The sequence below is a fragment of the Seriola aureovittata genome, chromosome 6 (assembly GCF_021018895.1).
Source record: "Seriola aureovittata isolate HTS-2021-v1 ecotype China chromosome 6, ASM2101889v1, whole genome shotgun sequence".
NCBI classification, from domain to species: domain Eukaryota; kingdom Metazoa; phylum Chordata; class Actinopteri; order Carangiformes; family Carangidae; genus Seriola; species Seriola aureovittata.
The window spans coordinates 13080608-13107814 of record NC_079369.1 but is presented as its reverse complement, the minus strand read 5'-3'; the positions used below and the strand labels follow the sequence as shown (position 1 = coordinate 13107814).

General features: G+C 39.6%; 2 protein-coding genes across 3 annotated transcripts; one reads left to right on the top strand and one right to left on the bottom strand.

The window, feature by feature from the left end:
• Positions 1-4499: 4499 nt before the first annotated feature.
• Positions 4500-16333, bottom strand: alkal1 (ALK and LTK ligand 1). Its single transcript, XM_056378190.1, has 6 exons — positions 15651-16333; positions 15055-15336; positions 12649-12702; positions 11879-11962; positions 6909-6982; positions 4500-5040 (listed from the first exon to the last, which is right to left on the bottom strand). Exons 2-5 carry the CDS (start codon positions 15323-15325, stop codon positions 6918-6920), a joined length of 474 nt encoding a protein of 157 aa, XP_056234165.1. The 5' UTR covers positions 15326-15336; positions 15651-16333; the 3' UTR covers positions 4500-5040; positions 6909-6917.
• Positions 16334-17007: 674 nt separating this feature from the next.
• zgc:153738 (uncharacterized protein LOC558115 homolog) lies at positions 17008-24033 on the top strand. 2 transcript variants are annotated; one of them, XM_056378186.1, is made up of 19 exons: positions 17008-17158; positions 18030-18357; positions 18471-18590; positions 18766-18948; positions 19050-19121; positions 19397-19602; positions 19742-19826; positions 19917-20027; positions 20228-20303; positions 20429-20535; positions 20734-20820; positions 20901-20962; positions 21095-21177; positions 21537-21644; positions 21730-21929; positions 22180-22266; positions 22370-22547; positions 22655-22893; positions 23016-24033. In XM_056378186.1, the coding sequence occupies exons 1-19, from the start codon at positions 17148-17150 to the stop codon at positions 23127-23129; spliced, it is 2457 nt and encodes an 818-aa protein (XP_056234161.1). In that variant the 5' UTR covers positions 17008-17147; the 3' UTR covers positions 23130-24033. The 2 variants fall into 2 exon arrangements, with proteins under 2 accessions (XP_056234161.1, XP_056234160.1); XM_056378185.1 differs by lacking the exon at positions 17008-17158 and adding an exon at positions 17268-17382.
• The last annotated feature ends 3174 nt before the right edge of the window (positions 24034-27207 follow it).

The following is a 27207-nucleotide window of genomic DNA, read 5'->3' as shown; positions in this document are numbered from 1 at the left end:
TTATAAACTTATTGTACAGTTTGGTTTTCAAATGACCAAACAGCAAATTGCCTTTTATTACATGTGCACACTTGAAATTAGGTAATCTATTAGGTTGTATTGTGGTTGTTGTATTGCTCCAATTATAATTCATATGTGCTGTATGAAAATGACATTACATAAATACTGAGTGGTGTGTGCGTGCGTGTGTCAAAGAGACAGACGTGGTAAAGGCTCTCGATATGTGTGTTAGTGAGTGTGACATTGAATATTATACTACATTGCTGATAATTGCCTTGATGAATTTTCACTTTTGACAAACCTCTCATCTGGAACAGATAATAAAATAACTCAACACCTCAACTGTCTCAACATAGTGATGGTTGTTCTGTGTAACTGTCTTGCATCTCTGCATCCCTGTGGCTTTAAAAACCCTTTTTTTTCATGAAGCTGCTTTTGCCTGCCAAATATAGAACATGATGAAAAGTATTGAAAATATAATTAAACATTCTTGATTGATTGATTAAAGTTACTGTACAAACATTTTATTATGCAACTTAAGCATAGTTATACTATTGTTGGGAAAAGATTGAAAGTCTGTATGCTTCTGCAACCATTGTCATCCACACCAAGTTGTCAGTTTATTAGGAACCTATGATTCCACCTAGGAATATGCCAGTCCTGCAATAAATCCTACAGTCATGAAGGTTATAATGTTCAGTTTTTTTTTTGAAACCTTACCTTTACCTTCATGATCATTTGAGGCTGTAGTCTGTGTTCTGTTGTACTGTATATACAAAGAGTTGTTTCTGTTATTTACAGTAGCTTACCCTTGTTGATATAAATGGGGCTGATCAAATAAACTGGCTATTGAGTAGTCTGCACAAACTTAAATTGTAGTTATCTAAAAGTAAAATAAATCCTAAATTATTAAATGCAACTTGTAGGAAAATAATGTACTGGCATTATAGATTACTTGCAGCATGGGGATGGTGTCACATTGCTAATTTTAATCTTAGGCATGAGTTACAGGATGATGAATGCAACAATATATAAATTACCAGCCTGGTGATACAGATGAACAAATCACTTTCATAAAAATAACTTTCTTTGTGCTGCAATGTATATTTGAGGCATTTATTTTTACCTCATTTGATAAATGAACATTTATTCAAATTCAAAGCTAATTGTGAATTAACTTAACTATGTGACATGTCAGGGTAAAAAACAGATTCATTTGAAAGATGCCTTGCAGTTAATCAGTGTCTTCATTATTAGCCATGGCAGGATTCAGAGCACACACAGTGTGGGGCATGCAGAGGGGGTGGCAGGCAGACCTGTGCCAACACCTCCAGCACATGGGATCAAAGACACTGCATCTGGCGCACAGACAGAGATGCAGCAACTCACTTCCCATCAAACTGCCTTGCGTAACGTAGACCAGAGTCTATATAATGACTTGGAAGTGCAGCGTATGGGTCAACACATATCCAAACCATCTTGGCAACTGCACACAATGAAACAATAGAAGCTCCTTTCTTTATTAGATCTGTCAAAGTCACTCACATCTATTTGATTTTCATTTTGGCACGCTGGAAATGTTGGAGAAGAGCTCACTGTGATGATGACAATTCATTCATCTTTCAACTGTCAAATTCCTAATGAAGGCTGTATTATCTCAATGTATATTATTGTTGACTCATGTAGGGATTTATGCACTCTAAAAAAGACATTGGAAGATCCATGAATTAATCATGAGATATGGAGTGAATCAATGAGCCCTCTACAACAATTTTACAGCCATCAAGGCTACTGCGAACACTATAAATAAGGTGGTTTGCTTGAAAGAGGCCTTGGGGTCTCAGAAATCGGATTAGTGTTTACTTTTGCCACAAAATTCTTCTGTGGATGGGGGTAGTTTGATATACGTCATAAGGAACCATGTTTAGGTTTGAGGTTATATTCTAGTCATAATCTACCCTGAATAGTTGGTGCATGAAATAGTTTAATAAATGCCAAGAGGCTAACCAAATTACAAATGTGTGAATGATTTAAAAGCCAATTAAAGACAAGAATCAGAAGAATCCATTGACTTGGTGAGCTGGTATCAGCTCAGAACTGGGGTTTGCTTACAAGGTCTAAAGTCTGCTGTAAGACTGGTGTTACTGTCAGTCCTAATCACAGCCTCCTCTTACAGAATAAAGCAAATTTGTAATTCTGTCCCTTATTCTGTCTGTTTCAAAGAACAGTGGCTTGTAGTTAAAACATTAAGGTGTTTCTTCTCTCTGCTGCTGAGCTTTAGAGCAGCAGGGTGCAGTCTGACAGGAAGGAAATGGCTCGGCTTTGGTCTCTATTTACTATTTATTGCACCAGCATTTCTCAGAGGTATCGGGGGAGGGATTTGGTGCCTGTGTGTAATTGAGTTAGAGCCCTCCCACACGCTGTCCCCAGTGCATCTTCTGTCTCCTCTCCTAATCTGTGCTGTTTGTCTCCAGATAAGTGATATCCTCCTCAGATTAGGATCTAGTGTCCCTGCCCTGCCCACCCGAAGGGAAAGGGATCCCCAGTCCGTCCCCATGAGGTAGAAGCTGTATTTTTAGCTGCCTAATCCTTTTATAGCTTGAGCAGAAAGCTTGATCACCCTTTTCCATTAATTGTGTCAGGTAATCATGATATAGTATGCCAGAGAGGAGGCTTTTCAACTGTGTCTTACAATCAGTTTTTGGTCGTTATTTGGTTTTGCAGTTTTGACGATATTCAGGAATTTGGTGGAGTATAAATTTCTAAGCTGGACTCTTGTGTTCCAGAAGAAGCTGTGATTTGTGGAAGAGAGGAAATCACACATTTTATGGCCCTTCAGAACAAGACCATCTCATATCAAATTTAGAACAATGCATGGATCGAGAGCACAATCACAATGATGAGATCTGTACATCAAGAAAATATGTCCTTTCAATGCAATTTCAGTTCACAACCTTTTGAACTGGCGGCCTCTGTGGATGATTTTTTAATGATCCCACAACAAGCCAAACTTTCTTGAATAATGCATGATCCAATGTAACAAAATGTTCCTGCTGAGTCTGTAGAGACATGCTGGCGTGAGAACTGAGCTGTTGTAATCTTTGGCTTAGCGTATGTTTTCTTCAGAACCTCGTCTATCAGCATCCCTATGCGTGCATGGCTCAATATTTATTTCACTACCCAAATAAAAACAGCAGACAATCACTGTAAGTATTCCCCAGGCACATATTTCAGTATAATCGGATACAACATGACAAGAGGAAGAATGTTGTATCCTGTTTATTTTTGTCAGGATTTTACAACACTGTTACTGTAAGGGTAGTTAATTTAAAGCCCTTGCAGAAATACACAATGATCAATTAGTTCCATTAAATAGCAGCTCTAATGCATCTAATCTACCATTAGAAAAGTTACTGTGAAGAATTGACAGCTCTGCTTGCTTTGATCTCTTCAAATTCTCATACATAGTGTTTGCTATTTTCCATTTACAAAGCCTAAAAGGCGAAATGCAAGATCTTTTGAGAGAAAATAAACACTTTTCTTGTCTGGCGCGAATACAAGACAAGCTGGATATAATGCTCGCTGTGTATCAGATTTCATCCAGTTTACTCAAACTTGTAACACGTGGGCTGAAGCACAAGATCTTTAATGCCAGGCACATTTCATCCATTGGATTTTAATGATCGGGAAAAAACTTGTTTTAACGTTGTGCTTCCTCAACTACATTTGTCAGCTGTTCAAGAAACTCTTGCCAAAGCAATTTAGTAAGCCTTCCCAAAGGCAAAAGGGTGCTTTCAAGAGGGAAATAAAACTAGGATTATCCACTTATATTAAAGTATTGCTATACAATTTAGACAATCTCCATAGAAAACTACAAACATTTAAAATGCTTTGCACATGTGATTACTTAAGGAGTTCCCTAAGTGTTTACAGGTTCAAAGCAGCCTATATTCACTTCTGCTGAGCTTAAATTGCTCAACATTCTAACAAGTCCAAGAGTCTAAGATATTTGACAGCTATGACTGAGTATGTGATTGCCAGAGACAAACACAAAACTCTGCCAGAAATTTTGCAATGAACTGCCGTTAGAGGAGGGAAATCTGTAATGGTAACACCTGCTCAGAGGAGCACGGACATAGGAGACTACATCAGTGAGTGCTGAAAACTTAAACACATATGTTCAAGCCAGAGAGAGAAGAAAAATGTATTCCCTCTGCAGTAAGGTTGTAATGAAACAGTTTTCTCCAGGGCTTTTTAGAAATTTAAATGACTCTGAGCAGAAGTCTTTGTGTATTTTTTGCCCAATGCAGTGACGACTGGGCAGCTAAGTATGAATAGACCACACACTTGGCAGTTTTTCAATAAGTAGTCCACTACCCTGAGTGCATTTGCAGTCACACCCATCATACCGCCTGCCTCTAAAGGGATCCATATCCAACTCCGAACCCTCTTTATATTTTTCCCTCTTTCCCCGTGTCTTCAATAATAGCAAAATATGCTGTGCTTCAATATTCTTTATTGTTCAGTACTGCAGTGCATTATCACCACTGTTGTCATTCCATATGTTCTCATTGTCAACAGTCACTCAAGTGCCAAATAAAATGTAATGAAGACAATTATGGAGCATGTAAAATCTTTCAGACCACCATCAGAATATAATATCAGCATAATAGCGAAGATGAAATAATATATGAGGAGGAAAAAAGAGAAAAGCTTCATCTCCTTAAAATATAACTTTTATAACCAAAATAATCAAATTTTTAATGATTGTGTAATTATTATATACATACCCTTTCAATAAATAGGTGTGTTTAATATTAAATTAATGTTTCCTTACAAATATATGGTACATACAGGTACATTAAAATAAAAAGCAAATCCATTCAAAAACAACAAGCAACGTCCGTCAGCATTTTCAGTAATGACAACAAGAACAACAAAAATAGAAACACTATAAACACAACAATGTTCATATGACTGCTGTGGATTTGAAGGCACTTCCTTGGCAACACATTGATCCCTCTTTCAATATTTTGGAACCTGAAAGGAAGTTACAAAAAAAAAAAAAAAAACTTGATTAGAGTTAAACAAGAGCAGTTTCTGTAATATAAAAAATTCTTCTGTCCAATATTGGCAAAGTCACATGTAGACATCTCAGCCTTTTTGACGAAGTCATGTTGTCAGCTTCTAAAGACAGTCATTACTTGCCTGCCATTACCGACATTCCACAATGTCATGTCTAAGCTCATTCAGAAATGCTCGGGATGACTAAATAATGAATCACTTAATATGCCTTCAAAAGTCCCTCGATTGTGATATGCATTCATCAGAATTCTTAGAACAGTGCGGAAAGGATCTTATTATCTGATTCACTTGAGAAACTGAATACCAGAGAATGTGTCAGCCTCTTCAATTTTCTAACCCTATGCCACAAAATAGCCACTTGTGTAGATGAGCTCTTTCGCAGCAATCACTTACCAGCTAAACCTAATTGCTTTGACTGAGAGCATATGCTTTTACCCTTGTTGGATTTAGGACTAGACGGCAGTGAACACATCAGAGCTGCTGTCATCGAAGATCACCTTAACAAAGGAATGACTATGACTGTCCAAAATTACTCCACTGACGATAGTCCAAGTTTTTCCTTTGTCTTGAAAGCAGCTATACTTAGCTTTGCTGAGTTTTATGGTTAGCGTAAGAAGCACAGAGAAGTTGTTTCTGGCAATAACAATTGGTCCATTAAAAAAACAGAAACAAAACACCATGATCTGTTTCTGTCCATTTTGATCAAGTTTTCTTCCTTTGCTCTGAGATCGTGCATTGCTTATTATGAAGTGCTTTGTTTTAGAAAGGCTATATGTGAGGATTCTCTGCCAAAAGCTAGCATAATACAGGTGATAGAGATACTGCAGGGCTGATATAGTAGATTAATCAATTAGTCAATCAAGAGAACTAAAGTCAACAACAATTTTAATAATCATTTGATCACTGAAGTATTTTTCTCTAGTTCAAGCTTCTCCAATGTCTTTCTCTTTTTTATATCATTATAAACTGAAGTTTTTCATTTTGAGCTGTTGGCCAGACTAAACAAAACATTTGAAGACTTCATCATGGGCCCTGGGAATCTGTGAAACAAAATGTTTTAATTTTCTGGAACTGATTAATCGTAAAAAATAATCAACAGACTGACCCATAATTAAAATAAGTTAGTTAGTTGCAGCCTTAAATAGTTACCATGGTTACATCTACAAATCACCAGACACGTTATTTCTCATAGTGCATTTTTTTCAATGAATGACCAAAGGGGATCAGCAGTAGGTGACTGAGCACACCGAGCATACAGTATTGTGCTGAACATGTAATACAGGGACAATAGGGGGACAAATACAGTAAGTAGTATCACTAGTTCTTCCCTTGTGATGTTCTTGCAGCAGGATGCAAAAGACACTTGTAATGTACATTTCTGGCATCATGAGTCCAGAGAAATTAATGTGTGAAATTAGTTTCTTTCGCTTCTCTGTCACTCTCTCAGTCTCCGGCATGTGATGAAACAGATTTGTGTGTAACTTCAGACAACCAGCACTAAGTGTTTCCGTGTGTCCAACACTAAGTAATACTATATTCTTAAAGGATACAAATTTCATACAGATGTACTACAGATACATTTCTGATTATACAAGCATCAGTTTTCTTCACTTGCACATCAGACACAAATTAGAATAAATCTGACCAAGAGCAACAAAGAAATTCCTCCACATCATGCTGACAGAAAATGTAATAAATTTATACATACAAAATTGACACATTGACACTGACACATTACATGGGGTTGACAAAGAATCAGAGTAATTGTGTATATACTGCAAACTGAAACCCCCTCCCAAAAAGAGAAAAACACTTTTACTTACATACAATATCTACGATTGCATGCAGAGTGGACTCATTGCTAATCGTGTTAGCAATCTTGCACATCTTTTGTAATCTGGAAAAAAAAAGACAGCGGGAAAAAGGCCATTAACATGTTAACATCATAACACCCTTGTAATTAAAGCCCCAAAATCTACATCTCTCTGGGACTAACTTTTCAAGTTTTAAATTCTACTATGAGCTGTAATACAGTTCAGGTGTTTTTAAATGTTTTCAGTGTTTTCAAAATACTCATGTACATGCTGGACCTTATATACAACAATATTTACTAAATAGTATGTAACAGCTCTGCCACTATTCTAGTTTCTTCCTTGGTGTTTCTCTGTGTGTTTCCCTTTATTTCCCGTGAGTCTCCTCCTCCCTTTTGTCTTTCTGTGTGTGTGTGTGTGTGTGTGTGTGTGTGTGTGTGTGTGTGTGTGTGTGTGTGTGTGTGTGTGTGTGTGTGTGTGTGTGGGTGTGTGTGTGTGTGTGTGTGTGTGTGTGTGCATGGTTGTGGGCGCGGCTTCACCCGGCTGGCTCCTGGCTCCACTCTACACCTGTTGCTAATCATCTCATCACCTCACAGTTCAAGAACCCCGGTTCTCCTTCCATTCGTTGCCAGATTGTTATGTTGTAATATACTCTCAGCCATTGAGTCTTCTTCTAGTGTTTGTTGTGATGTAATTCGTGCTCAATTCTAACAAATAATTTCCTATGCTTAGGATTCCCATGCCAGCTTACAGCCGGCCTTTACCTCCCACACCACCTCAGCTGCTCACTCTCAAGTTGCACACCTCCAGCCGGACACAACCATTCCCTGCTTTACCCTCCAGCCAGTCTTCTGCCTTCACCTGCTGCCTTCCCCCATATTTTTCCTTTAATTAAATCCACCTAATACTCTGTGTTTGCTTTAAGGTCCAAAAAATAACAAACCATCACAGAACAATCAGGCCACAATGGACAGAGATTAATTTAGCCAAACCCTGGCATCCCCGGAGGCGTTAGCCGGACAACATGATGAAGTTGTCCATGAAGTAGTGGACACTGCAGGCCTTACCTGCCAGCACATCACAACTCAGTGGCCAAATGGACCAAGTGACTACCCACTTCTTCTCCTATCCAGCTGTAGGTGCAGCAGCTTACTCCGCTGATTACCCCTCAACTCTTCCTGTGGCATCTCCTGTGCACCCCGCTCCAGCGCTGCTCTCCGAGAACCCTTCTTCCCAACCCCTGAACGTTACTCAGGAGCTTCTTCTCCAGTGGTCCCTGGTCTTCCAGCAGCATCCGACTACCCACTCTTCACCTCTAAGTCACGCATAGCTTTTATTCTAGGTCTATGTTCAGGCAAGGCTTTAAGGCTTCTCAGTGGGCTGCAGCATTATGGGAAAGGGATTCCACTCTGTGCAATTCTCATGCCCAATTCCTAGCTGAGATGAGAAAAAATTTTGATCATCCTGGGGAAAGGAGGCAGCTAGCACATTACTTGCCCTACACCAGGGCACTAAATCAGTTGCAGAAAATGCCACTGAGTTCAGGATTTTGGCAGCAGAGTCTGCTCAGTAAAGATGAGATAGAATCTCTCATTTCCCTATCCATATGGTTACACAATCATCTCTGTGACAGCCCGTAAGTCTTCACCTCCCATTTTCAAGCTGATCTATCAGCCGCACCTCCACAGCTTTAGCCCCTCCATTTTGCATGCAGTTTAAAGGGTCTCTTCTGTGCCACCACAGTTCCATTTCCCTTCAAGTTCTGGCGGATTCAGGGGCAGATGACAATGTCATTGATTTCTCTTTTGTGGCCCAAGCTCAATTCTTCGTTGAGCCCCTTCCAGTCCCTAAAGACGTTAACGCCCAAGATGGTAAGCTATTGGCAAGCATCAGTCATGGTACAGTCCCTCTGAATCTCATACTGTCTGGAAATCATCATGAGTGTATTCAGTTATTTGTCATCTCCTCTCTCCATGCTCCATTAGTTTTAGCAATGCCTTGGCCCAAACTCCACAATCCCCACATAGACTGGTCAAAGCCGTCCCCCCCAAACAGAACCCTCAGACCTCTCAATGGTTCCCTCTGAATATCATGACTTAAGTGAAGTGCATACAGCCTCTCTCCACATAGACCCTGTGGCTGTGCCATAGATCTGCTCCCTGGCACCCCCCTAGCCACAAGTCATACAATTTCTCCTGGCCTGAAAAAGAAGCCACGGAAAAATACATTCATGAATCCCTAGCTGCTGGTATAATCCACCCATCTTGATCTCCTGTGGGAACTGGTTTCTTTTTTGTGGAGAAAAAAGACCACACTCTCTGCCCCTGTATAGATTTTCTGTGGCTTAAACAACAAAACAGTCAAAAACAAATGCCTTCTCCCTTTGATAGATTCTGCTTTAGAGCATCTCCATAGCGCCACTGTATTTTCAAAATTGGATCTACCAAACATCTACCACCTCATTTGCATTTGAGAAGAACACAAATAGAAAATGGCTTTCAACAACCACTTGGCCATTTTCAATATTTGGTCATGCCCTTTGGCCTCACCAATGCCCCAGCCGTGTTCCAAGCCATGGTCAATGATGTACTCCTTGCTAAACCACCTTATCTTTGTGTATCTGGACAACATCCTCATCTTCTCCCTTTTCCTGGAACATGGAGGGACACGTTCAACATGTCAGGTTAGTGCTCTGTCATCTCCTGGAAAACAAACGTTTTGTCAAAGTGGAAAAGTGTGAATTTCACGTGACCTCAGTAAGCTTTCTTGGTTTCTGGAAGGCTGTCTGCCGGGCTTTGGGGGCCATCACCAGTCTCTCCTCCAGTTACCATCTTCTCCTATGTCCGCCTGGTGGACTTGGCTCTTGGGGAGGTTTAATTTCACTTTGACCTATTGTCCAGGTTCATGTAACCAGATGCCCTCTCTTGCCAGTCCATTCCTGAGAAACCAAGCACTGGGCCTGAAACCATTCACTCACCTTCGTGTGTGGTAGCTGCTGCAACTTGGGAAATTAAGTCCCTTCTGCAGAAAGTGCAGCGCTCCCAGCCAAACCCAGGTAGCGTGTCACCTGTCTCAACTGTCTGTTTGTGCCCAATTCAGTCAGTTGTCAAGTGTTGCAGTAGGGACATTCCTCCAAAATCACCAGTCACCCCGGTTTTCATCGCACTTTGACTTTCATAAACAATGTAGCTGCCATGGGTTGAGTACACCCTCAACTCCCTCACCAGTGCTGCAACAGGTACATCCCCATTCATGGCCTCACTGGATATATATGATATATATATATGAAAAGAGGTTCGGTCTTCCCTTCTTCTGTCACCAAACCCCTGGACCTGAATACCAGGCCAAGTCAGAAGGTATGGCTTCGTTCCCATGACCTGCTCCTCCAGTCCAATAAGTTGGCTCCCTGTTACATTGGATCTTTTAAGATTGGCCTCAACCTCGGATGCTACTCTCATCCAGGATGGGCAAACCTGGGGCATCTGGGGGGTGGTGGGCTTTCACAGCTTCCCTTGTGTTTCCCAGTTATTCCCCTGTGTTCCTTCTCCCCTGTTCCATTCCATACCTGCTGCGAAAACTCCAGTCGGATAGAGCCATTCACCTTCCAACCAGTCTCTTGCCTTCACCTGCTACCTTCTCCCTTGTCCCTTACCATTCCTTTCATTAAAACCACCTAATACCTATTCTCTGCTTTAAGGACCAAAAATGACAAAATGTAACATAGTACTCAATATCCATGTTTATCCAGTGTCAGTGTCAAAGTGAGAGAGGAAAAAAATGGAAAAGACATAAGAAGCAGTATTGATGTCAGAGATGTTGCAATGTATTCATTCCTGAGCATTTAAATAGGTAATGTTCCATAACGTGCTCTGCACGGCACATGACATACACAATTAATAATGTTTTCTAATATCATCAACAGTTAAATTACCATGATAAAATGAACCATAAATGTTGCGTTCAACAATTCTCTGCAGTCATCCTGAATCGCAGAGCAGATGACTGAATCCTGGCTGTGACACAGTTGTCATCTGTATTTGTCCATCATGTCTCCTGGCTTAAACCAAACTGCCTAGTGAATGTGGTGCTTCCTTAACTGCATCAGAGATACAGAAGGCAGCAGAAAAAAGAGGGGCCTCTGTCTCTGATTCACTCTGTCCAGTAAAGACAAGTCTAGTTAAACAGATATCCATCTGCAACAAATTAACATTGTCTGCAATAACTCTCCAATGTCTGCTTGATGTCATTTTCTTAATTCCCAAATGTAAACATCCCAGAGGGAAGGATCGATCCTTCAGTTTGCAAACTGAGGTTACAGCCCTGGGTGTTTCTGTATCAGCAGTTCCCAACACATACACATATTTCATATTCACACATATTTTTCTAATATTTGTTTTTTATTATGAAATACTGGCTAGTTTTACATCTTAATGATTCTAAAACAATCCATGAGGGGAACATCCCTCTTTGGTTTAACTGCTTGCAAATCACGGAAATATGCAACCTACAAGGCCAAAGGGTCAGAAATAGACTGTGATATGCCAAAGCAGTTATATGCCAACAGCTGCTCTTTTTTTATCAACTTAGAAGAAGCAATTATCAGAAGTTATCAGCTTAATACGCCACACTCATTAAATCCTATGTATTTGCTTATAGAACATCAATTTGCGATTCAAAATGCTTTTCTTTGATTGAAAGGAAGCTAAACGCCACTAAAAAGTATTCATGACTAAATATGCATCAATAAAAGTGTGGGAAAAACATCCTTAGTTATAATTTATTAAGAGTTTAGCACTTAAAAAGTTAAGCACTGGGTGTGGTTTAACCACATGTGATTGACAATGGCAAACAACCCACCAATGGTTCCACCAATCCTGATTTTTAGGGCCTTTAAAGCATAATATTCGTGATAATAAAGGATGACAGGTCAGACATTGAGCACATTATAAAAAGAGCAACAAGAGAGAAAAAGGCATACGTACATGCTGGTCTTGAGCAATCCCTTGTGTTGTGATAAAGTCTATGAAAGTGTGTTCTGCACTCCGACGAGAACTTGACTGGTCCTGCTTAATAGAAAAGGTCTCATCAGTCAAAATGAAAAAGATTTCAAAGGATACATCATTTCCTCTTTATCCAATCTGCTAGTATAACCACACTACAAGCACAGAGTATGTGAGTAAACAAGTGATAAAAAAGACAAGTCACAAAGTGAAAGTGAACAGCGTTCTATGGCAGACATGATTAGGGAGTCAGGGTTCAACTATCCTTAGTGAACAGATGAAGTGAGTCTTCAATTATAATCACCTTAGAGTTTGTGCGCCAACATTTAAGCTTCCAGATTTTCACACCAATAATGAAGTCTACTCATAGGTCCTGAGACAAATAATCAGCTTAACCTTGCACTGCCTTCAACTTAATTCTGTCGGCCTCAGACCATGTGCTGTTTCTCTGCACTACAGCCCCACAGCTTAGCCAGGCAACCCTCTTCTGACCCACAGCATTGCCAGTATTTACAAAGCTTTCTATGCCTTAAACATACTGTATGCTGTCTTACAGGAACGAAAATAATTTTCTCAAAGGGGAAAAACATTAAACTTCCAGCCAAAAGTTACATGGGAAAAGTGCCAGAAATGCTCTAAAATATGTTTGCCGGATAAAAGAGTTTTGCAATGTCTGGAAAGGACAGCAGCAAAATAAAATCAAGGCTGAAACTTTGCAACCGTGATATTATACTTGATGTCAATTTTCTTACCTGTGAAATGCTGAATGAATTTGCCTTTCATGTTTACATCTCTAGGAACAATTTCTGGAAGAGAAGATCACTGTTAGCTTGTCAATCAACAATCATTTTCATCAGCTGTGCACTAGCACTTCTGCTTCACCTCTTTGCTTTTCTTACACTGGCCCAAGGTGATGAGCAGAAAGAAGTACTTCACTGCACTCACTGCATTTTTTGTGAACATAATTTCTAAATACAGCACTTTAAATGAACATTACTCATTGTGAATTGGTGTAATATATGTAGTGCTTCTATGATGTACCTACACCTTGACATTATTCTCTATGGAGATCTGGTGTCAGTGGAGGCATTTCTCCTGCATTCCTCTTGCACACAGGCAACACATGCAGCTGTCTGATAACACACTGACCATGCTAACAGGCTAAAGAGATTATTGTATGGGGGTTTAATGCTCATCAGAATAAGTCCATGCAACTAGTTACTGAGCTAACATTACATTAGCCCCCAGCCCCAGGAACATGCAATGCTGCAAATGAATTTAACTGCAGGAAGATGAAACAATTTTGCCAATTTCGAAAGCAATCACAGGAAGTTATTTTAAATGCTTTTAAAGTCACACAGTAAAGCCAAAACAAACCACCCTAGAGTATATACACACCTATATTTTCATATATATATTTTTACTATAACAAAAAGAGTTATGGACATGTAAGAGTTGACTGTGCCATCAAGCCAAAACCCAGATGTGAAAAGTGACAAGGGCAGCCAGGATTACACAAGTCAGATAATGTGGTTTCACTACATAAGCTCTGTGTATTGTATTTCCTGGCCATTATTAAATGCATGACCACAACAATAAAATGTTAAAGTCTAAAACAGCCAGTTTGAAGCTTATTTCTTGTGGCATACATATGAAAAGAGAAACCGTAACAGATACAGACCTCTTTATGTTGTCTTGTCATAGCTGTCATTTTGATGACACAGCCATGGCTTTTTCAGGAAAAACACAGGGACAACTATAGGGTGAACGCATCAGTGGGTTCACAGATGTTTCTACCCCTTCCTCCTCATTGCATCTAAAGCATCTATCCTTGCGTGACCACGGATCTCTGGTAGTGTCACACGCACCAGTTGCTAATATGCTGCTTTTAATATCCTCAAAAAGATAAATTCCATCCAGTCAGTGGTCTGAGAAAGGTACTTTTCCAATTGCATAAGCTGCGGCTGAGACTTTGAGCTGCACGATGCCTGTTCAACAACTCTAAAACAAGATCTAATTGATAGTGATGGTTGAGAGAATCTGAAATTGCAGTACCCAACACATTATCGTCACTCGGCACTTAATAAAATCCTATTGCACATACCTATCCTGGACTGCACTCTGAGGTAACTTTATCTGTTGCTGCAATCAAAACAGCTACTATACATAAAAGGGTTTTCTGGATACCTTTTCTTTAATACAGTTTGACTTGGGCCAACCTTCTGTCTTGGATCTCAGATAATTGAAGAGATATGTATCAAAGATTTATTTAAATGGCTTAAATCTGGACATAATGTTTTATTTAAGCCAATAAGGGCAGAGCTACGCCGAGCACATCCTCAACCTCAGTACCATTTCAGGGAATGATTAATTGAAAATTAATTTTCGTGAGAATGATTACAGTCAAAAGCAGTGTTTGAGTAACAGTGACTGTGATACACCGCTGTAAGTTACATGGATGTGACATGGCACAGCCTTGCTCCATCTTGCAGAGATACTCATGATTGGCGATGATTTCTGGGTTTCTAGGATGCCATACTGTGTTGTATGCATGTGTGTATGTGTCTGTGTGTGTGTGTGTGTGTGTATGTGTGTGTGTGGAAGGGGGAGGGGGGCGGCATCATTCATCTTGAAGATTCCACAATGAATCATACTGAATGAATCATTCACAAGTTTGGTGTGACGGTGCTCCTCCTACATGAATTCAAAGCACCTATCCACGTCTCCCTTCATCAGTCAATCAGTTTGAGTGAGGGAGTGATGTGTTCAAAACACGTGGTGAAAAGATATCTATTAGAAATAGGAACACCAACGATGATAAATGTGGCATAACCTCTTTGTCCTCCACAGATTAAGCATACCTGCATTACATCTTATAAAAAATTGAGTTGGACATTTGAGGACAATAATATCTTGATACTCTACCCTGTCTTTTAAATATACTCTTGCCAAATACCATATATGAACAGGCAAACCTTATTTCATTTTCCATATTTCTTTAATTAACATGGATAAACTGAAGTTCCATTCAGCCAAACTAAATAAGGCTTCTAAATAAGATGTACAGCACAGGCCAGACCATTGACAGCTGTCTCCCACAGTGAAATGGGGATTATGCTTTCATCATCAGGACCTAAAAATAAATCTTATCAGCTTACCTATGAGTCTACTGTTATCCAGCCTTGGAACATAGAAAGGCTTTTCACGGGAGGAGAACTTCATGTCTTGGGCAGAAGTGAAGAGTCCACTGCTACAGCGCCTGGGGACGGGTTTGTCCCGTTGCTGGCTGTCTCTGATAACCTGTAAGATTAGATCCAAAAGGGTCCTTCTCTCTTTCTGCTTGACCTCCTTGCTGTCCATACATTGGCCCGAGGTGATGAGCAGAAAGAAGATTGTCAACAGTATATGCCATTTCCTCTCCACCTGCATGACTTCACTGTCTGAAAACATATGCAAATAAGTTTTGTTACTCAGGAGTTACATGATTTCTGTAAAGTCAAAAAAATCATCATATTTGTTTAATTCTAACGACCAAAAATATAACTGTACACTTTGATCATGCTTAACCTCAACAGATGTATCAGCATTACCATTTAAGATCCTTCACTTTCCCAAAATTGCTAAAAAGAAAAATCAATGACAGAGGTAACATACAGAGCTTCTAAAAGTGGACTTAATCACCACAAAATAGTCGCATTTCTTCTAGTTTAATACATGGGTAAAACCAATGCAGTTAATCTAACTTTAGACTTACTAGTTTGGGCGTTAAAGATGCTTATGTCCCGGAGAGTGGACACAGTTGTCTTGAGCAAATTCTTCCAGGCGTTGTCTGTAGTTCCGATCGGAGAGAGGGAGAACAGCCAGTAGATTCTGCTCACCACCTTCTTTCTTGAAATAATGCGTCCCTATTTATACGAGGAGCCACCTTCTTGAAGGTAATACAATCGATTTCGAGTGGGTGGTAAAGCAATGTTGACATCTTTGGTGCAATTTCTTCCAGTGGCATTCGTTCACTTTGGCATGCGCCCCTCCTTTACGCACACAATCATCACTGGTTGTAGTTTTTAATTGACTATTAAACTTCAGATATAAACGACCCTTTTCCAAACAGAGTAATGGTTTAACATTTAAGAGGGAGCCCAACTGAAATCTCCATTGAAAAAATAAACGACAAAGACCGTGGCGCGGCAGCGCGCAAGAAAGTAGTTTCCCAAATAGAGCAACTTGTTGGATGTTGAACGCAGAGAAGAGAAGAAACTGTGGGCCTGTAAGCTTCTAGCTGACCTGTCAGCGTGTCGATATTTTTGTTCACCGATGTCCAAGTCTTGTGACCGCATAAGCGCAGCAGAGAATGCGCCTCCAGAAGCAGCCATTCGGCTGTTTTCCACCCTTGAACAGAAGCCTATAATTGTGATAGAGCTTTTAAGAAATATGACACTTTAGGGTAGCCTACATTTCAAGATGCATCTCAAAGAGAGTCCAAAAAGTTACTGAATAGTTGGCTCAGCTGTCTGAATGATAAGTCACCCCTTTAAAGACAAACCAGCGTAATGTAAATTAGTGTAATTAATTAATGCAGTCTGCAGATTGGTTCGTATTTTCAACTGTAATTTGCAGTGGGGAATATGTTCTGCTACAGCTCACTTTATATCTGCCGAGATGTGGAGGAGGTTTTGCAGCAATACATTGCATTTGCACTTTGCATGCATCCCACTACGTTATGTTGTATATTAGACGAGAGCCGCATCTTTGCTAACATGAAGGGCGTCACCTGGTGGTGTCTCACTTGTTGTGCGGTGATGTGGGTCAGACTTGGGCCGTCAGAGACGTTGTGGGCCTTTTATTAAATAAAAGTGCACATTTTATCGTGCAATTTCTATTAAAAAAGAAAGTGGGGGTAAACCCAATAGGCGTAGGCTATTGTTAACGTTATTATTATTATTATTATTATTATTATTAGTAGTAGTAGTAGTAGGAGGAGGAGGTAATATTTCATTAAAGTATAAGGGTAAAAACTGTTACATAGTCACATTGTGAGTGATTTCCACAAAAAATGTAAATTAAAAACAGGTGAGTAACTTCCGGAATCACTGTTGCTATGGAGACGGGCCGAGTATTGTTTCAACTTAGGAAAGCTGACCTCCTGTTCGACACACTGTGGCTTACTTTAGTTAAATTCAACTGTCTGCAACTTGTTTGGTTATTTGATAAGAGACATTGGAAGCATTTTCCTTTTTCCAGAGGCAGAGACATGTCGCAAAGGTAAACTTTCAAGCAGGCACTGCCGCTAATGTTGTACGGTCACCGGCTACCGTAGTTTACGTAAATTTAGCTAGTTAGCTGGTTTCATGCAAACAGCCCCGGCAACGTTTAAGCAAAGTTGTACTTTCAAACTGTGCGTAAAACATGAAAATATAGGCGAATAAAATAATACTAACATTTGAAAGCATTTCTGTAATGGCACACAAACGAGCAAAGCAATACAGGTAAATAAAGTGTTTGAAAGTCTATTTTTTCATACCTCATTTATGGCAGCAGGGTGGCAGAAGTGACTAACTATAGCAACAAGACTGACGCGTGATACTGTTACTGAATCGGTTTTTCCCTTATGTGTGGTCAATATAAGTGAATGGGGGCAAAAACTACAGCTCTACTTGTAAAAATGCAATTCTTGCAAAAATGTATTGCAACGTTTATCTGAAGTTTATATGAGGCTTTAGGAGTTTGAGGTAGACAAATCAAGTGGATAGCTTACAAAGTTACAGTTGTCTTTAAAGTACTAACTTCCCTCTTTTTGATGCTACCTCTTCATTGCAGATTAGCAAGGAAACAGTGTGGAATCTACCCTGTGGAAATTACCCTAGAAAGATTGTAACTTTGGAAGATATCCATTTTATTTGACTAAGTACTGAAGCCTCATTTTGAATTTTTGAAGTAGAATGACTGTGGATTTTGTCCCCCATCACTTAGGGATCTCATAATGACCACTATGAGCAGGAGGAATAATTACAACAAGCAATACGTCTTTCAGTGTTAATATGGGCACATGACTATTGTTTCAGGACAGTCTTGGAAAAATTGTGTACAAAGACTGAGCACAAAAAGCACAACAAGATTGTTATTACATTTGCAGGGCATACAACGAGCTGTGGGCAGAGGCCCAGTTAGAGTTGAGCCGTCTGCTAACTGAGGAGCTGCCTGCTGAGCCACCTCATCCAGAAAAGGACAGGGTAGTGTTCTTCCAGCGTCTGGCCATGCTTTATGTGCGCTACATCCAAATCTTCAGACAGCTGGAGAAGGTCTATGACCAGGTGGTCCACCCTCAGAAGAGACAAGTAATTCGGGCGATGCTTGATGGTGTCATAGGCAGGGTGATAGAGCTGAAGAATGAAATGGTGGAAAAAGAGTTTTCAGAGTACCACTACATGGATGACGTCCTTCACGACTTAAAGCTCAGACCTGTGAGTTTCATTTTTCATAGTTATTAAACTGAATTGAAATTCTGAGATCTGAATAAAGTTTTCAGTAATGTCTCTTCATAAATCAACAGTTATTTTCATTGTTGTCACTTTAGGCAGACCTTGAGATCCCTATCCCTCTCTACTTCATCACTGAACGCAACAAAGAACTGCAAGAACGAAAGACTATGCTCACAGATATCCTTAAAATGGCGGAGGTTACTGAAAGCCCAGAAGTGAGTTGAAAAAGAGCTACGTTTTAGTTAAAGCCTGTATGTGTTACATATTTTGTATTGCATCAGGAAAACCAAAATAATAGTTATCATTCATTATTTGTTATACTTCATTCAACAATGACAAGTAAATGTTTTCAAATGTCATTTTATATACTTATTTTTATTGTACCTATAGCCTCTAATGGTCAAAGACATGAGTCAAGAGGAGGCCATTAAGATTATTCAAGTGGTGGAGAGGACCCGCCAAGGACGTTTGAGGGCAAAGTTGAATGAAGAGAGCAGAAATATGAACAAGATGTACAGGACCAAGGACTCTGGAACAGTTAGCATTGAGTCGGCTGCAGTCTGCATTCAGAAGGTTGTCTGCTATTACCATAGTAATATATGCACTTTTCTCTGCCTCTGTCTTTGCCATGTGTCAGTTTCATGCTGAAAGATTTGGTTAAATATGATTTGTAGGTGTGGAGGGGCTACATACAGCGGAAGAGGGCAAAGATTGCTCGAGATGAAGAAATGATTTTTCTAGGAATGGTGAGTTTCATCAATTTTGCTTATGGTCTGAAAAACTACACACTCTATATATACATATATATGTATATATGTATCTGTATTCTATCATTCTTTGTTTTGCTTGAGCTTAAGTTAAGACAGACTAGTATTTTTAAAAACTTGAAGCTGTATTGCCACATTTCCTTGTTTAATTTCAGAGTGAATCAATACTATTGACATTCCTGTCTTTTATTTTCTTTCTGAGACAATCAAAGATTTTTAACATATTCATTATGTTTTGGTCACTCCCATTTAAGGTCATGGATCCAAAATACCGAGTGCCATACCCTGCGGAAATCACTGCCCAGGCCAATCAAGCTTACACGCACATTAAACAGGAAGAGCATGAGGAAGACTACCAAAAGTCAATAGAAGCTGTCACAAAACAATTACGAGATGTGGAGGGTCATGACATGAGCAAGACAATGAAAGACCAAATTCGGCAGTGGTTCATTGAATGCCGGTAAGGTGGCACAGAGGGGGTGGTATGATTTTTGCTATAATAGTATAATATTTACACATTTAGTGACATTAATTATGTAATTAGTTCTCTCCTTTTTCCTGTGTGTGGGTATGTGTTTTTTTTTTTTTTTCTTAAACAGTGATGCTACCGGAACATTTCCAGACTACCCTGATGAAGAAGATGGTGGCTCAGCTATAATTTTTGCAGAAAAGACCCCTCAGCAGGTAAAGCCCTCAGTCAAAAGTATGGTTGCATATTTTTTCAGTAGTTTGCAGAAGGAGAATGCTGTTGGGTATACATTTTTTTTTTTTCAGTTAATGGAAGAAATTGCTGAAAAGGAAGAGGTGGATTCGAGCAACAAACCAAAAGGGAAGGAGGAAAAGAAGGAAAAGGGGAAAAAAGACAAGGGGAAAGATGAAGAAGAAGTAAGGCCTCAATGTTATTAAATACATTTTTATTTATTTGATAGAACATTGAGTAACTTCTGGTGTTATCAGCCTTTTTTAGATGGATAAAAGTATTTAACAAGAGGGATTTCAACCCAACTCTTGCTGGCTGTTTCACTCCTTTGCATTGCACATTCAGTGAACCAAAATAACTTTTGAACTTGAATTTGGAACCACAGGAAGAGGAGGCAGGGTTGAAGATGCTTCCTTCAGCTTTTCTGTCAGACTTGGAAGTGGGAAACAAAACCTATACAGGTATGTTTAAATCAAAAACAGGTGAAGATATCCTGTGGTTAATACCACTTTGAGGGTATGTTGTTTAAGTAGGTGGCCATTAATCATTCCTGATAAGGCCTGAAGTGAATGTTTGTCATCCTCAGATGTTTGGAAAACCCGCAATGAATCTAAAAATTTCAGCCAGAGGCACGAGGTGGAACTGATCAAAGAAGAAAAGAGGAAAGTCATTGAGACAGAGATTCGATTGCAGGTGATGCTGACCACAGAATACTAAAGCAAAAAGCCAGTACTGTCATTTTTACAGGCTGATAAAACTGCAGGGTGGTGCTTGCAAGTTGGGGTTACACTGTTTTGTGTTTGGCCAATTCAGTGTCCCAGACACTGGTGTTTAAAAGTGATAACAGCACCACTTGTAGTTGCACTCAGTGGTCTGTTCTTCTTATATCAGGTAGATGAGCAGATGAGACAAGAGCTGGCTGACTGGAAGCTAGCTGTGGATAAAGACAAGGGTGGTAAAACCAAAGGAAATGCAAAGGTACTAAAGTGAAAGACAATGGTCACAGTTTACATTGATTTCCTTGAGCTGTTTCCTGATAATGTTCTTTTACTCCACAGAAAAAGAAAGGATCTAAGAGTGGAAAGAAGAAGAAAAAGGAGAAAGATCTGACAGCTGATAGGTGAGGTCTCACAGAGCCTATACCTGATGAACTTAATGAAGTATATGGTTTTCTGTACAGAATTGAATTGGATAAATTGGATAAATTAGTAAATACGAGAAAATGATTACATCCTTCATTCACATCTACTAGGACTCTTGAGTCTCTCTGTCAGGAGCTGGTGGAACAGGGCTTGTTGAAAAAGGCAAATAATGTTGGCCTGCAGGATTACTTGGGTAAGACTTTGTATATTATTTGTGTAGACTGGTGTGTCATCTTTCAGAGGTTTTTTTGTCCTGTCTTTTGTCTCTTATGATCATAATTGTATGTGAGATTTTAATGTGACTACAATCGATGCAATGACACAATACAGAACTCTTACTTTGTATAGTCCAGGTAAATTATGTAGTGGCATGCTGCCCTCTTCTGGTTGGTGACTGCCAAAGCACTATGATCACAATGAACAATTCCAAATGAGCACAGTAATCTTTGTGGTCAGAATGCAGATTTTGAAGTTCTTTCTTGGAGTTTTTGCAGTGATTAACTGTGCAGATGAATAACTACTGGTGTAATAGTTGTTCCCTCCTGTTCCTAGGCGACTATAGCTACCTTGGGACAACACTGAGGCAAAATGACATTGAGCCCATGCCTTCACTGTCAGATGTGCGACAAGTCTTAACTCTATATGCAATCTTACCATTAGGTATTAAAGTTATTCACTTTATATTTAGAATAAATATAGCTAAAAATGGTTTGCAGTTTGGATATAAGATGTGTGTTATTTGCAGGCTCTCAGGTGGTACACGAGAATGCTCCTCTGATAAAGGCCATCCTGCTGACAGGACCGGGAGGTGTAGGTAAGAAGATGTTGGTCCATGCAATCTGCCACGAGACAGGTGCCAACCTGTTCGATCTGTCACCTCTGAACACGGCAGGAAAGTACCCAGGCAAGAGTGGCCTCGCCATGATGCTTCACATTGTCTTTAAGGTGAGACACTGATTTTCAAAAGAATCCAGTGCCATTGCCATCGAGCAAGTTTGTAATGTAAGTCTATATGTGTAAAGGTTAACATCATTAGAGATCTCCCACCATTCTATATGGTATGCAGGGCAGTATGATGTCATGTAATACCCAGCAATGCTGGTTAAGTTTAAAATATGGTGATTTTAGCATAAAATCATTATATTTTGACTCGTCCAGAAAGTAATAATGCTGTTCCTCAATCATCTTCACACAGGTTGCGAGACTGCTGCAGCCTTCAGTAATATGGATTGGAGATGCAGAGAAAATGTTTTATAAGAAAGTTCCCAAGGAAGAAAAAGAGGTACTCCTGAGCATCATGAACACTGGGTAGCATCATTATGTTGTACTAATTTTTCAGTTATTTAGTCACATGGTGATTATAACTGTTTTTTGTGTGTAAACAGTTAGATCCTAAGCGGTTGAAGAAAGATTTGCCCAAGTCCCTTAAGTTGATCAAAGGGGAAGATCGTGTTCTGATAGTAGGAACAACTAAAGACCCTCTTAGTGCTGATATTAAGTCACTGTGCAAAATGTACAGCAAAATCATCCTCATCCCAAGACCTGACTACGGCTCAAGATACAGTAAGAAAAGAGTACAATAGGAGAGAAATTTTAGTATTGAAATTTATGTTTGTGGTCTTTATTAAGTAGTTATGAAAAGTGACTCCTCTGACTGTGTTTGCCTTCAGTCTTGTGGAAGCAACTGATTCAAAAGAAGGGAGGTGAGGTAACCAAGGTCCTGGACCTCAGCTCTCTTGCCAAGATTTCTGATGGCTACACTCCAGGTCACATGGTCCAGGTGGTCCAGAGCGTTGTCACGAAGCGTCGCATCCTTCAGCAGGCTAACAGACCCCTGACTGCTGCTGAGTTTGTTGCTCCTTTAGCCAAGTTTGACCCTGTGTTTCAGGAAGAGGAAGAAGCCCTTAAAGTAAATTGGATATTTCATATTTAATTTATTCATCATTACATTTTCATCACTGTGATTGTTTATCTGTCAGTCTATTTTAATGTAAACATGCTTGTTTATACTTCTTCCTTGCATGTCACCAGAACTGGTATGCAAAGACCCCCCTGGGAAAGAAGAGAATTAAGGCTGCCACGGGAAAGGAAGAAGAAGAAGCCCCGGTTAAAGGCAAAGATGCAAAGAAGAAAGGGAAAAAATAGTTTGTCACCCTTTTTTAATCGCAGCTGAATGTAGTTAAATATTTATTGAAGCTCGAATGAGAATTAGCTGATGAAGACAACACTGTCCCACTCCCTACAAAATAAATACAAAATTGAATAAAAAGTGAGTTTTCCAACACCATGAGAGCAGGGTTTAAGGATGCAGTGAAACGCCTGTTCATGTTGTAATGGTAGATAATATGATGTAAAGGTGATAAAATCTTCTTTGTACTATTACTAAAACTTAGTTTAAGGAGACAGAACACCACAGCTCACATCCTACGAATAGGATTTTGTACATTCATATGGGAAGGTGCTAACATCTGTCTTGTAATCAAATTAAGAGTTCCTCTAATGAGAACATAAATAGTCATTATATTTGTGTTGTCACTTATTGAATGTCAGCATTGTGTACTATCTCTATCGTATATTTTATGTGATGCTTTAAAAATTGTCCTAACTACTTCCTGCATGTGATTACATATATGTTTGGAGTGGATCTACTGGTTGACTGATCCTTATGAAATATTTACCTCAGTAACATAACCCACCAAAGGCGCTCATATGCCTCCAACCAAACTACATACTTTATAAGAATGTGATCTAAAATAAATGAAGTGGCATGGCTCTGGAGGACAAACTCCTATGGCTATAGTTATCAGACCCAAGGCCACGCTGTAATTAGACATGCCAAGATTGTCTGTTTTATTTGCTTCATTCAAGGGCATCCAATGTTTTTGCTGTATGGCTATAGCTGCCTGGCTATGACACTTGGTTGTGAGTACCACATTTGGGATGTTGCTGACAGAAATAAAACTACCATCATGTTCTTATACCCAACAGCGGGGTGAAGTGTTTTTGTGGGTCACCTAGTCTGGGCCCATTATTAAATGACTACTGTAGGCGCAAGTTTGTGATTTAATATACAGTATGTGTATATTATTATATTCCTGTATTCCTTCATTATGACCGCTGTCAGGTGAAGAGACTCTGGACCAGAAGAAATGTGACACACAGGAGGGGGAGTGTTTCCATACATGGATTCAGGGGCTTAGGTGGAGTGTTCAGCTGTTTTGTCAAGTTCTAAATTCACTCAACACATCCTCACATTGCCTTGGTTCTTTTAACATTACTCTATTTTTAGCCTATGTGCACCATCAATAGGATGCTGCACACGTGAAGGCCCACATTTCAAGATGTCATGTTGATCTGCTCGCTGACTTCAATGTCGCAGGACATGATTTGGGGCCTTCTTCATCTTTCGAAGAGTATAGCATCCTGTTTAGAAATCAGCATCAAAAAACCATAGAATGCCCTGAATTTTAACCCAGTAAGATACAAAGTGTTCTGCTGGGGGTACATAAAAATACCAAAAAGTCTATATGTGTATTTAAACTCACTTTTTATTCTGTCATACTCAAATGGCGGACAAAACTGTTAAAAGCTTTGTAATGTATGGGCTGCTGGAGACTTGAAAAGAGAGACTGGTTTGCTTCTGTGGGCCACCATTCCCTATGCAGTGACGACAAGTTGTTTTGTGTGCCCTAGCAGGACTGCATAGAGATTATCCTGTTGATAGAGTTTCACTGGACTTAGGAGTGCTCAGTGGCACATGGAGCTGTCTATCAAACTGAGATGAACACAACGCTGGGCAGTGCTGGCTTTGTTCCGTCGGGATGGCTGGATGAGGGAACCCCACAAACTGAACACCTTAGTCCATCATATCTTGGAGAAGGAGGAGCTAGAGGAAGGTTGATTGGCATTAACCAGTTCTGTAGGTGAATGGACATTTGCACTGCATGGCTGCTGTATTTTTCTGAATGGGTTTTGTGCTTTTCAGTTTGATCTCTCAGGGCTTGGTTTTATACAGTGGTCAACCACTATGCCAATTTTTCTATTTAATATATACAGTATATGTTTAAGGACAGGTACATATGTAAGGGCTTTCATGTGTAGACTCACTAGTGATGACCTGCTGAAATAGGAGCTTAATATCGCTTAATCTTTTGTGACCTTTTCAACTGTGGCAGTGGTGGAAACTCCCTGTGGAGATCCATGGACTTTGATCTCTCTGACCTGAGGTTTAGGACACTGACAGATATGGGTCAGTATTGTAAAGAGCATGTGATAAAACTGCATCAATCGTATACTAGTAGAATGTTCAATTTTTATTGGAAGCGATCGCAGTGTGAGCAACCTGGTACAAAAAAAAAGGGTAGTGAGTTTGATTGTATGTAAAACAACACTTTCATCTGCAGACGGTACAAGTTATATAGACCACTGACCTACATCATCATGCCACATGAAGGTAACTTAAACTTTCACTGACAGACGCTTTCAACTAATTTGCACTTGTGTCTCACTCAAGGTAACCATCAACCACACTAAGCCCATTGTATACATTTTGATTGTTTTCGATGGTTCCATTGATGGTGGGCATGAGTTGCCTCACACAATTAAAGCCAAAGCTATCTTTGCGCTCATACTGACAGAAGGCTATTTTGGAGGTTAGTATGTGGGGAGAGATATGTCAGCTGTTCAGCACTACGCTCCATCACAGCAAAAAAAAAAAAGAAAGCGCTATAGGCTGTCTGCTTTGGGGACTGGGATGCAGTTTGCAGACCTCGGCATGTTCTTCTTTGGCTGAACGATTGTTGTTAATCTTAAAGGCTTTGTGAAAAACAAGACAAGACCTGGACAGATCGGTTGCCATGGTGGATGTTTTATCCACTTGTTTTTAGGTGAAGGGCATTGGTGCAACAAGAGAATATGCAAGGATATTTTCTTTCTAGAGTGGGTACATCAAGTGATCTGGTATGTTCTGGTTTTATTTTGGTAGTGTATCTCTTCATTATTTGTTATTATTATTATTTGGCTTGTTTGCATACTTTAATAGCACCAAAGGGAAGTCACTATTGAACATAGTGTTAATGGAAGTTTTTGATAAGTTGAGTCTTATATTGCACAATTATATTAGGAAATGTCTTATGAAAGGTTAAAGTCTTAATAGGTAAATACAGTATTTCACAATCACCAAGGTATTTTTTTTTATTTTCATAGTATCTAATCATTTATATGGCATCTTGAAGAAGATATCACCTCATATTAGGCCTCTAGAGGTAGTTTAGATAATTCTTTGCAAATTTAGTGTCACTGTGTGATGCATTATGAAATATCATTTTAGTTGGCAAATAATGAGAGAGTGTTTTATCATCTCAATCATATCGATCAGTTTAGTAATTGGCAGTTCTCATTGCCCTCTTATTTTTTTTAAGACTTCCCTTTTCTCTGAGTTCAGTGCATGCAGCGTGATAGAGGAGGCATCACAGCTGAGTCTATATTGGTGGTGCTGAGCTCAGCCAAGTGAGGTGACAGAGATTACTTTGCTCTTCATTACTGAGGAGGACTGGCACGGGATCAACCATATGAGAGCGTAGTCATTTGTATCCATTTTGATTGGCCTTTTGGAAGTAATCATTTATATCATTATTAGCATGAGAAGAATTTGTTTGTCATTTGAAACATAGTTGTACTCATAACAAATACAGGGTATACATTGCAACAGGTTATTTACTAAACTCTATCTACAGAGTTTCCCTGAAAAAAGCTGAATGTCAGTGTCAATGTGAATGAGCTGTGAATGAGTTGGTGAAAGCTTCATGGTAGGACAGAATATTCTTTATTATAGTGGTAAGATGGATTATGAGACATTACCTGATATGTATTTTTTTAATCATATTGCAGTTCTAGCCCTTCTGTGATTTCTGTGGTAAAAAGCAAAGATTCCCAAATCACACTGAGAGAAGAGCAGGAGACATGGGAGACAACAAACCTGGAGGAATAATAGCGGCAGCAAGTAAGTGCTCCTCAAATACACAGCTGTACCTTTCAGTGTGGTTCTTTCAGTGTGAGTGAGAAGATTTCAGATCTCTGATATTGTGTGTGTGTTTGTTTGCCAGAGAACCGGCTGCAGGTGGTGAGGGGTCTGGAGGATGTGGAGGTGCCTGAGTGTGAGAGCTGCACCTTTGAGGTGACCCTGAACTTGGCCTACATCGAGGGTGTGTGGACCAGGGATGGG

What these genes read in the sequence shown, in the direction of transcription:
- alkal1 (XM_056378190.1), bottom strand. Translation starts at nt 15,325, where the DNA reads ATGCAGGTGGAGAGGAAATGGCATATACTGTTGACAATCTTCTTTCTG. An exon ending in ATTCATTCAGCATTTCACAG is followed by an intron (nt 11,963 to 12,648) that starts GTAAGAAAATTG and finishes TTTTCTATTAAG; the next exon opens with CAGGACCAGTCAAGTTCTCG. An exon ending in GGATTGCTCAAGACCAGCAT is followed by an intron (nt 6,983 to 11,878) that starts GTACGTATGCCT and finishes TTTTTTTTCCAG; the next exon opens with ATTACAAAAGATGTGCAAGA.
- zgc:153738 (XM_056378185.1), top strand. Translation starts at nt 17,354, where the DNA reads ATGGCACACAAACGAGCAAAGCAATACAG. An exon ending in TGGCCTGCAGGATTACTTGG is followed by an intron (nt 21,178 to 21,536) that starts GTAAGACTTTGT and finishes TCCTGTTCCTAG; the next exon opens with GCGACTATAGCTACCTTGGG. An exon ending in TGCTTCACATTGTCTTTAAG is followed by an intron (nt 21,930 to 22,179) that starts GTGAGACACTGA and finishes ATCTTCACACAG; the next exon opens with GTTGCGAGACTGCTGCAGCC.